A 12,219-nucleotide genomic window follows, 5' to 3' on the forward strand; every position below is an offset into this window, starting at 1 on the left:
CTGGACCAGTGGGTGGCATGATCTCTCACTGTGCCAGGCATTTACATATTTAACAAAATTGTATTAATTTGCATATGTACAAATAGAAATTTCATTTGTATCCACAGAAAATATGACTCCCTGGTACAATGAAACAGTTACATTTATATAGTCACAAAAGCAAAAAGTCGCTTGTTATCTATTTACCACATTTATGCATTCTGAAAACACTGACTTTAGTTCTCATCTAAGTGCACTTACTTCTGGAATTACACAAATTCTCAATAAAAGGCTTTGGACTAGAAGTAGTCCTCCACTTACACCGGCAGAGAAGCAAAACATCACAAAAAGGAATGCATCCCTGGAGTCACGTGGAACGTACTTCACCTTAGTCAATGTATGCAGATGCAGGTCCCAAGATCACAACTGGATCCTTAGCATGTTTAGAAGAGTCTGAGGACTAAGAGTTTTCATTAATAACCACTGTAGATGGTACTGTACTTTCAGGGAGTCTCATCTTACACAGCTCTGAACTGTCACCCCACCAACTATGTTTTTGTTTTTAAATGTCAAAAAATGTACAAACATAGATGTAGGCATAGATTATTATTATTTTTATTGCTCTTGTTAAAATGTCAGTGTATGAATTATGGCATTATGCTGTAAAAATGCAACATTACTCAGTGCTCTAACAGTATGAGGTCCATTGTGACAAGATTTTAAACATGAAGCATGAGCTTCAATATGGATTTCCAAATAAAAAAAACAAGCCTAAGGGTAAATGTATTAATAATAACTTGATTTATCTGAAATTTCAATACTAAGTGAATATAGAGTGGATTTGCAAGAACCAGACACATTTAAGACACGACAGAGTCAAACAAAGCTTCTAGAAATTGAAGAGTAAATTCTCTTTTTCTTTTTGACCTACATTAGAGGTATTTGTTCTGCACAGTAGATGAATGTTACAGCTCTCCTATTAAACTACAACCACAATGTGTCAGGTGGATTTGCACAAGAAAAGGAAAAAGCAAAACAAAACCTTTTCTACATTGCCAGTCAGAGAAAAAACTGTGTGCTTTGAAATTTTAAAAATAAACCCATCAATTTAAGAAAAAAAATAAAATAAAAATCACATCTCCTGGGTGAATCTCCACCATAACAAAACACTGATGCCTATTAACTCTATGCTTGGGGACTGAACAAAACTATGGCACTATTCCTAATTCTGAAGCAAACCCAAACAAGTTGAATATCCATGAATATCCATGGCTATTATTGCACTTGTAGCAGTGGTGCTTTAACTAGCCTGAAAACTACTTTCATTGTATTAAGAAAAGTGAGAATTTTTTTTTTTTAACATGTGTAATCTTACTTGAAAGATGCATTGTAAAAAGAATGGTGTTCTAATTCAAACTGCCATACCCTTTATAAAACAGTTTAAGCATATCTGGCACAACATGAAGCTCTTGAAACACCTCCAGTACTTCAAAAAAAGTCTTAAAGAATAACATTTCCCAGAGGATGTGTGGGCACAGAGTACCAAATAAAGGGAAAAAAAATAATGACAGCGGGCATTAGGTTCCCAGCAAAAGGATGTCTTACATCACACAGCAGATCAGAAATAAATAAGATGAAACTTGAAAAGTCTGAATATAAATCCTTGGATGATGTTGGAAGAGTCACAGGCTTCACCAAATCAATGTCAGTGTATTTTGTTAAGCGTAATGCAGTTACTATATACAGTATGTTTATCAGATAATGCCAACTAACAATACACTACATTAATGGTTGCTAAACAAAAAATGTACTAAAACAATGTACTTATAAAAACAGATGGCAACCCCCCCCAATTATGCATAGTTACAGATGATGAAGTCCATCTCTCTGGAGTCCAATGGATTGACACCTTCAAGCATCAGGAAGCAGTTTTCTGAGGCGTAAACAACATAATTAACAGAACCCAGTCAAGCTGTAGGGGAATTACACTGTCAAAAATATCTCCAGTCCAATCACAAAACTCTCTGTAAATGTTACCACTGCATAGCTGCAATGGGGCAGTCATCCATTCAAAGGTTTTACACTGCCATATTTCTTCAAAGGACCTTCTAAAGGATGTGCTATTTAACATGGTGGTGATCTACACACAAACACAATACATGATGAACACAAAGCACTTAGGTTTAGAAGCACTTATGGAAGAATCCGTGACATGTTTACAGTGTATTGTGTATGACTGCACGCACTATTGTTTCTCCTGCTTATTATTATGTGGCATCTTACTGTTCAAAGTATTTCTACATACTAAGAAGAAAGAGCCTTCTCCACGAGAAACCAGCTTCTCTGATACGGGAAGCCACCATGCCCGTATCTTGCTTTGCTACAGTAAGGCATGTACAATGAAGGTGACAATGTCAAATCCCCATGGATCATGACAAAAAGACCCAGTTCTTCCCTTTGTTTCTTGCTCAGCTTGTCTGCTCCATTACAACTGTGAACATCAGCAAGCATCCATGTGTTCCTGTCTAGTAAGTAGAGGCTTCCCATCTGTACCACCAATCTTTTTCCGCATCTCTTCCACTGCTTTCAGCAAAGAAGCTCGCTCCTGCTCAAGAGTGAGAATGGACTGCTTCAGTTTGCCTTCATTGGTCAATAAAAGCTCTACTGTTGCTTCAAGGTTTTGGATCTTTCCGTTAGCCACCTTTCAAAGAAAGAAGAAAGAAGGAGGGGGAGGAAGGAAGGGAAGAAAAAACAAAAAGGAAATTCATTAATAACTGAAACCAACTTTAAACTATTTTTTGAGATACATTAATACACATAAAATACTTTCCAATGATGAAAAATTGCAAAGGTAAATGCAAGTATGAATGTTATTAGATCTGTGTACTTTAGACTACAACTATGGTTTTGCCTACAACAAGAAACTTCCTTCTCTCAACTTGATTGTTTTGATTAGTTCACAATTAAGCTCAGAATATAATGCAAAGTAATGAAATTAGAAAGTTACTAAGTCTGCAAATTATACGTCGGCCAGTGGGGTGAGGTTGTGCGGGAGGGATGGAGAGAAGGGTGGCCCCACGGTGCCACTCGGGGAGCTGAGAGGGTTGGGGAGCCACCAGGAATGCCGACACATCCTCGCTGGCGGTGCTGGGGGGAAACCTGCCATGCAGGGCAGAGAGCCTGGGAGGGCAGAGGGTCCCAGCTGTGCTGCGCTCAGGCTGCTGGTGCCAGGTGGCAGCTCGCCGGTGGCCCTTTCTGCTGTGGGGCTGCTCTCTAAGCGCAGCCTGGTTCTTGCAGGCTGATGCCAAGCAAGGGCCTCCGGCGGTCCTGTCTAGCAACTGAGGGGGACTTTGCCACTCACCAGGTGAGTTTCGGAAAGAAAGGTAACCTCCTGCAAGTGCTTGAACTGTGCTCACTTCTCCCTTGAGTGTCGCCATGCAGGTTGGGCAGCCCAAAGAACTCCAAGTTAAGATAAGCTTCTGTATGGGCCAGCTGAGAGACATTTTTGGCCAGCCATATTTGTTGAATTCCACGTGCTTTGCAAAGCAAAGACAACCCAGCCTGTTAGCTGCATCCCCATTTCATCTTGACATTGAGTCCAACAAATGCCAGATTTGGAGGCAAAGGGGGAGGATGGACATGGATGCAAATGGACAACACATCTTGAAAAATTCTCCTTTGAAAGGCTGCAGATATCGGCATTCTACTTCATGGTGAAACAAAGTATTAGATCATTCAAACTCATCACACAAGATCTGTAGCTGGGGTACTGTTGTGGTTTAACCCCAGCCAGCAACTAAGCACCACATGGCTGCTCACTCACTCCTCCCACCCAGTGGGATGGGGGAGAGAATTGGGGCGGGGGGCAGGGAAAAAGTAAAAGTGGTGGGTTGAGATAAAGACAGTTTAATAGAACAGAAAGGAAGAAAACAATAATGATGATGATGATGATGATAATGATAAGTGACAACAACAACAACAACAACAACAATAATAATAATGATAATAATAATAAAAAAATTGGAATATACAAAACAAGTGATGCACAATGCAACTGCTCACCACCCACTGACCGATGCCCAGTTAGTTCCTGAACAGAGATCCCCCCAGGCCAGCTCCCTCCAGTTTCTATACTGGGCATGACATCACATGGTATGGAATATTCTTTTGGTCAGTTTGGGTCAGCTGCCCTGGCTGTGTCCCCTCCCAACTTCTTGTGCCCCTCCAGCCTTCTCGCTGGCTGGGCGTGAGAAGCTGAAAAATCCTTGACTTAGTCTAAACGCTACTGAGCAACAACTGAAAACATCAGTGTGTTATCAACATTCTTCTCATACTGAACCCAAAACATAGCACTATACCAGCTACTAGAAAGAAAATCAACTCTGTCCCAGCTGAAACCAGGACAGGTACTTTGACAAAAGCTGAGATCTGTTCTGAAGTTGTGAGCTGTGAATAAAATTTGGAGACAAGAGCACTCGATGGTCTTGGCTTTCAGGGAAGTATTTGCCATTCTGATGAGCTCACTGCCCTTCATGTAATTATGGTGGGTTAAAAAGTTCAGCCTGTGGGGGCAAAATATTGACAAACCATGACCCACATTGTTTGGTGATGGATTTTCCTCCCATCAGCAATGGGTCACCTTTCACCACAGGAAACGAAGGCTGATGAAGCACACCTCTAAGACAAAGGGATTGCTCCAACTACAGACAGTTAAGTTCCCCACTGTGATGTTAGGTGCTGACTTGCCAGCACTCTGGTGGAGATGAGCTTTGTAGAAAAACTGCTTAGGGCTGCAAAGTCTTTAGGGACAGGAGCAGGAGAAGATCCCCTGATGCAGGTATCTGTAGGACATCACATCCTGAATGTCATGCCAGAAATCCTTCTCCCCCATGCTACATTCAACAATTTCCTTGCCCATGTGCCTGGAGCTTTATGAAAATATCTTGCAGAGGAGTATCTCTTCTGACTTCTCTAAGGCTCATTTTAGAACCCGAAACAGGTTCAGGTCTCACAGGATCAGGATTTACAGCTCAAGCAAATTTTTATTAGGAGAGGCAATCTAAGTCTGCACAGTTGTCTAGCTTTAGTCATGATATAGGACCAATGTCTGAGAAACCTGAACTCCTCACCTATTATCTTACAAAGTCTATGTCTTTAACCAATAATCAAGAGGCTTGAAATGTCCTCTTCTTACCCTTGAAGTCCCTTTTTCCATCAAACTAAATGCACAGTCAAAAGTTATATAAGTCATGTTGTGTTATAAAGCAGCCAGAAAGCTGAATTCTTGAACAGTTAAGCAAAGAACAACCCCTGTAGAGACCAGGTGTACTGCCTCTGAAAAAGCTGCAGACTGAACAGGCACCAAGTATATATTAGAAATTATTATTTCACATATTGTCTAAACAATCTGGATAACAGTTTAAAAAAAAGATTTTTTGTAAGAAAGAGTATGTCTTTATAGGCAACGTATCCCATATCTGATGTAACTCTAAACTGTGACACTGGCATTAGCTTTCCCATTTGTGATAGACTAGTATCCCTGCTGTAATAAAGCAGTGACTGAAAACGTAAAAATGAAGTTGAGAAAGCACTTTGTATGTTTTTAGTCATCTTCTACAGATATGATTTTAATTACAAGAGAAGAGACAGTGTGATGAATCAACTTTTCACTAATTGTAAGCATATGCTCTATCTACTCTCTCTCAGAATTTCTTCTGCATTTAAAGTTTAAAGGCTAAACTAAAAATTCCAAATGGCTACACTTCAAAGTCACTAGACGACATGCCAATCTTTCCTGTGCCTTGGTGTAAGATAGTCTTTTCTGAAAAGGTAGATAAATTAGAATGTTAATTAAACATGAAATACAAATTGTACCTGCAGTTCTTCCAGGAGATCAAAGTTTTGTTTGCGCAAGCTGCTGTTTGCCTTTTCTAATTTATCCAGTCTCTGATTGTCATTTAAAGATGAATCTATAAGCTCATCCTGAAGCACATGGTATTCAACTTCATAAGCTTGCAACTGCTTGGCAATATCCATTTCAAACACCTGTTGTATATAAAAATATTATTAAGTGCTGTGCAGATCTAAAACATAGCTCATTCAATGCTTTAAAATCGATGAATCTAGACTTAGATATCTAATCACTGCATACCAAAAAAGGACTTAAGTTTTGGCATTCACACCTCCTACTCTGGAAATGGCAAGATTGAGGCAGTAGAGTGCAATACATTGGCATTGGATCTACTTAAAAACTTTGCTACTGATTTGCTGTATGACTTCAGCAAAATCACACTGAAGTTTTCAAGAAGTGTAGACTTCGTAGGGTATTACCCTTTTTAGATTTCAAATGTAATGCATCTCAGTTTGGCATAAACCCTCCTAGACATACTTGGAATTAGATGTCACTTTAGAAAAGTGTGGTCCATGCCCATGAGCCACATGTGCAAGTGTAAGGCTAAGTAGAATGAAAACTTTAAATGAAAAACAATAAACATTGCTAGGTTTATTTATGATTCTATGGTACTCCTAGTGACTGAAAGAAGATGAAATAATCTATCCTTACACTAATACCCTTAATGGAAACATTATGTAATGTCAAAGCAGATTTCTATTATTAACTATGAATCACCAAAATGAGTGCTTGGTCTTATACATGAATATTAAGAAAACCCTTTATTTTAAAAGCAGATAAATAAATGGAGGTGCACAGAGTGACCGCAAGGAAAAAACTGGGATTGTATTTTCCTTTTCCTAGGTTTTGGCAAACATCTGCCTTCAAATTATTCAGGAAATATGACTCTAATGTCCCTGAGCTAGTTATCTCCTCTGAAAGCAGTGAAGAAGGTGGTAAATTAAAAGGACAAGCGTGTCAATCACAGAACATAGTAGAAACAAAAGTTGATTTAAAAATGCATCTGGAAAATAGCCCAAGAATATAAGTTCAAGGGTTATTCTTTATTTTTAAACCTCTTGTACTTTATTCCTTTTGAAAATGAGTCAAATACCAAATACTATCTTAAATACCTGTTGAAATAACAAGAGTTATTTCTTATTTTATTTATCTGCTTTGTCTACAAGACCTTAACTGTTGGTTATAGTTAAAGAAAACATCAGTTTATGAAATGGTTCTGACACCTATTACTTATGCTATAAAAAATTCTCTCACAGTTGTAGAGCAGTAGAAACACACACACTGAGCATCTAAGTACAAAAGGCTGAAATACAATTTTAATTTAAGTTTGGTTACACATATGGAACTTTCATTTTCTGTAGATCTAAGCATCTCTAGAGAACACATGCTGTTGAAATTTCAATAAAACAAATGGTGCAATTCAGCAGGGCGGAATGCTAGTTCCTCTCATGACCTCTGCCACTTCTAGCCTCTGTGCTCTTGGGAAGGGAGGGAAATCCCTGCTGTCATACCCAGAGTATCAAATCTGAAGGGGGGAAACATGAAGCAAATCAAAAGCTTGACTTGAAAACCAGCTAACTGAAGGCACGTTAGGGCATGTAAACCAAAGGCCACTCTGCAGAAGGTGTGAGGATGGAGATTAGCCCAGGAGCTGTGTATGCACTCCAGGGCTGGTCAAACAGCTGCCTCTCTTCAAAGGCAGCCCTGATCAAAGCAGGGGAAGGGATCTCCCTTCAACTCACTTCTACCTGCCCACTTTAAATTTAGAGCAGTCAGAGCTGCCTAAACAGAGTTTCTCTCCCTCCTTCTGCTCAAAGCCAGTGGTTTTCTGCAGGTTGCCCAAGCACTGCAAGTCTCTGCAGAGTTGTGCACTCCAGCCTTTCAGCCTGACAGATAACATACGAACCCCTTTGCCCCCTAGAAATCACTTGCTTTCCTTCCCCTCACACAGGCTTTCTAGTTCTCCCCTCCTTCCTTTGACAGTAAGCACAAGAAGCAATTTTTCTGATCTTAATTTGAGTGCACGTCCCCCGGAAGCTTTGCTGCCAGGGATCAGAAGGGAGCCCCTTGCAAGCATTCTGCAGTGTACTGTGGTGCTGCCTGCTTTCTTTATCAAGCCACAGGCTTTGCAGATCTCCTGCAGCCCTTGGTGACTGGCAGGCATTCGCAGTTCTGCACAGTGCACCCCCCATGTTTTGAACCACAAAAGGCCTTCAGAAAAACAGGCTAAAACACGTCTTCTACTTGCCTGATGCAAATTAGATGTCAAGTGTAACAGTTAGGGTTTCTAAACAGGCAAGCCTTAACTGCAATAATCTGTGATTTTTTTCAAATTCCATAGTTATCATCTGGAGCCTTCTGCTAGCTTAACAATATTGCATCATTTTCCTTGTCTGCCATTTAAAAAAAGTATATTGAGGATTCCCAGTTTTTGCTGTCTAGAGTCACTGCTCACTGCAAGAGACTGCACTGCCCCATGTACTCCTGGCAGAAATACAAAGGCACTATTGTAACATACTGAACCAGCACCATAAAAGCCAGTATAGACAAAGTCAACGTAGCGAGGCTTCTAATTTCATTAAGTAAGGTCATTATTTGTGAGGCTCTTGTAAGTCAATTTTTGCTTCTGAAATGAGACTTGGAGAGCAAGATTCTCTGGAGACAGGAAAACTCAAAAGGGTTTTAGCCCACCTTGCTGCTTCTTTTGTGGAATGCACTGCATATGGGCTGCAACATTGCTGCCAGTAACAGTGTTGCACACTTAAAAATAAAAAAGTAAACTCATTTTCATTAAAGGCTTCATAAAGGGACCATAACCAACATGTAGATGTATGAATACAGAAGTATTATGCAAGTCATATGCTTCCAAAAGTTTTCAACATCTTCAGAACTACAGTAATAGAACTCTCAGCTTGAAGTAACACAATACACTGTTGTGGTTTTTCTGTCAAGAACTTGTTAAAAAGAGCATTCCTTTGCATACTACTCATATGTTCAGATTATTTCATACCTGACTAATGGTCTTTTCCATCTGTACCAAACCCAAGTTGGGAAGAGTACTTTTAATAAAATCAACAATAGTTTCTAGGTTCTCATGCTGCAGAATCAAGGGCTTGTGGCTTCCCAAAAGGCTTAAAGCCACTTTAAATATAGCCTCTGATCCTTGAAGAAAGAGCATATCTGTGAAAACAAAGAAAAAACAGAGTACATCAAGCCAGCACATCTTATGACAAGAATATTAAAACAGTAAAATGTCCAAGGACAACAACTTCTCATAGGAGTGATCTGGAGGCTAGATATACTGTGCCAGACACATGCTTTTGTTACTGTGGCTGTGGCTTTAGAAGTTTTACAGGATCAGGATTATTACTGTGAATAGCACACTTGACTAACACAATCAATTATTAATTTGTTTAGTGAGTTTTCATCCAAAAAATCCAGTTCAAATTTAAGCTAAGTACACAATAAACCAGGTAGTCAAGTTTGTCAGTGTTGCCACTTTTTGTGCATGTAATAGTTTTGTGGGCTTTTTTCTTTTGAGATGTTAATGGGAATCTGAATTTGAATAGAATTCTAATCCCAATGCCATTTAAAAATCCTAATACGACAGGCAAAAACTACACCTGAAGACACAGCCAAAGATCTGAAGTTCTGTTCTTTTCCCACCTGGTGGAGAAAGCTACAAAATCTCAGTTAATACAACACTGAGCACATGAGGCTAAATGTGCACTTTCCAGCAGCCTCGAGTTTCATGTGCATGTGCTTATTTTTAGTTTGTGTCTCAACCACTTATGTTAATATTCTAATAACTACATTAATAAGTACCCTGAAATCTTAGTAATACAGCTTAAGCATTAATATTGCAGGTGGCCCTACAATGACAGCACCTGGCATACATTCAAGCACACTGAAACCACAGTATATAGTGACCTTTCAATGCAACTTCCTTTCTTTTCTTTTCCTTTACAAAATGCCTATGTCTTTATAGAACAAAAAAAAGACGACTGCAATGAAAGCATCAGACAAGAAACCCATCTTCACAAACCCATCTGTCCACAGTATAAACAGCATTGCCCTGCATTTGACTTTCCTGCTACTATAACTCGGAATCTGCTCCTGGTTTTATTGAGGGACTCGCTACAGGCAAAAGCATCTAACATATGAAACAATACTGATGGAGGAAAAGGAAGATAAGATACTGTGGTTTCATTCCACATTTCCTAAATATATTTTTATTTTTAAAGGGCTTCTCTCTTGTTCTTTCCCTTCTTTGTATTTGAAGCTGTGAATGAAGTCACAATCACTTAAGTAGCACAGTGACACCAAATAAATAGTATGTCTTAATGATAAAAAAAAAAAGAAGAATAAAGAGAGAGAGAGAAAAAACCACCACATGGTAAGGGAAACAACTACTAGCAAAACCACAGGTATCTCTGATGTAGTAAAGAACATATGAAAACACTGGCTAACTGCCTTTCTTAGTAAAAGCAACCTCTCTTTCCAAATTTGTATCAGAATGAAATTCCCCCTTGCACTCTTTTGCCTCTAATGTTGAAGCCATAACTCATTTCACTTCTCTCTCTGAGAAAGAAAAGCACAAGTAATAACTAACCATAAATCTTGCACTTTGCCACCATTTGTCCTAAAAGTGGTGTAAATTTTTTCAAGTCTGATTCAATGTGAAGTCCAAAGGTAGGAATGATTGAAAAGCGGTAACAGTGCAGGCATCTGCCTCAATTCACTATTGAAACTGAAAACTATGGGAATGCTGAAGAACAGCTAGGAAAAAGTGAAAAAAACAGAGCTGAAAATAATGCATATTTATGATTCAGCACCTGCCCCATAAAGACACGTAGATTAACTCAAGGTGACCTATAAGTTGTTAATGAATGTCTGTATGAGCTGAGCTGGTAATATATGGCTGAAATCCCCCTCTCATTTAAAATAGCAAATACTTAACAAAGACCTGTTTGTTATCCACTCCTCACGCTTCCCGTTAAGTGGGCTGCCAGCCAACGACAGTACAGTGAAGGTACCCAAATTAATGTCAGCATGACTGGCAGCCTACAGGATTAAAAAAAAAATCAAGTTTTATCTACAATCTTGAAACAAAATAAACACTATTCTACCAAGTCTTCTCCCTTACTAAGTAAATAGGAGTATTAAAAAGAACATCTTTGTTAATGCTGTATTTTCGTTAGATCCTGCACAAGAGGCGTGTTGAAAGTTTGGACAGATAATTAAAAAGTTAAAAGGAGTTTTGCTGTTTGACTCAAAACAGTTTTTGGGTTAACCTCTTTCTAGCCCACTTTTACATATTGCTTGTAAGATGCTTGCAAAAAGTATGCTCTACGGAAATCTAAAGGAAGTGGTCTGTTACAATTATATTATTAAGTAGCAGTGGGGCTTCAATCATCAATGGTTCAGAGATACCATGTTAGAAAATGGCAGTGCAATCTTACAGTCGTAGTAACCTATACATGAGTTAATTCAACATTAAAAGGCAACATTCTTTCATCCCAAGTGTTCTAATAAGTGGGCAATGAAAATGTATGTATGTTCTGCGAAAGTGCGTGAACACATGGGTCGGAACTGATCGGATCCTTACTTGCCATGCTGCCAATGACAGCTGCTAGCAAAGTGACAGCTCTAGCCTTTTTTGCATTTATAGTTGTGTTTCAGAGTCTTCAGCATGGGTGAAGATGAGATTTTACTTTCTAATGTAAAAGAATGACCAATGTTCTCAACTTACATAGCTTCCACTAAAGGAAATTACTAAATACTTTGAAACATTAAAAACTGCAAGTGTTGGTCATGTTGGACTTTCTCTCTAAAAAACATCAGAGATTTTAAAGACGTGACAGTTTCAGTCACACATGCTTTCTGTTCTTGACCTAAAATCAGTCCTGTGAAGATCACGTATCTATGCCTTCGATTCTAATGTAAAATCTTTGCTTTCTAAAGCCCTACAATCCTCCAATGACAGAAAAATACTAATTTGTGTATTAAGGCAGAAATCCAAATATACTGGATACACAAGGCACTTTTATACCCTTACTGCAGTCAATTGTCCAATTCAAAGACTATTCTTATCATTTACAATACTATGAACGATTAAGAATAATGGAAAGATGAACTGATTACAAACTCAGTACATGACACTCACATACAGCACTTCATTTAATTCCTACAGATTATTACTCTCAGCTAGATGCTTGTTGATGTATATTAGCCTACTTTGGACTGTTCCAGGAAAAAAATTTTTTCCCTGGAGTTAAGATGCTAATCACAGGACATGTAGTTCTACTTAGCTATACACCATCCTTTTC

General features: G+C 38.8%; 1 protein-coding gene across 11 annotated transcripts in view; it reads right to left on the minus strand.

The window, feature by feature from the left end:
• Positions 1 to 572: 572 nt before the first annotated feature.
• The window catches only part of TBC1D1 (TBC1 domain family member 1), a 123,671-nt gene continuing 112,024 nt past the window's right edge, over positions 573 to 12,219 (minus strand). For all 11 annotated transcript variants that reach the window (XM_052780264.1, XM_052780268.1, XM_052780269.1 and 8 more), the window contains 3 exons: positions 8,901 to 9,070; positions 5,854 to 6,024; positions 573 to 2,680 (listed from right to left, as the gene is read on the minus strand). In XM_052780264.1, the coding sequence (XP_052636224.1) occupies positions 2,480 to 2,680; positions 5,854 to 6,024; positions 8,901 to 9,070 (542 nt within the window). In that variant the 3' untranslated portion in view covers positions 573 to 2,479. The remainder of the gene's footprint in view (positions 2,681 to 5,853; positions 6,025 to 8,900; positions 9,071 to 12,219) is intronic.

This window comes from Harpia harpyja, chromosome 2 (genome assembly GCF_026419915.1).
Source record: "Harpia harpyja isolate bHarHar1 chromosome 2, bHarHar1 primary haplotype, whole genome shotgun sequence".
Taxonomy (NCBI): domain Eukaryota; kingdom Metazoa; phylum Chordata; class Aves; order Accipitriformes; family Accipitridae; genus Harpia; species Harpia harpyja.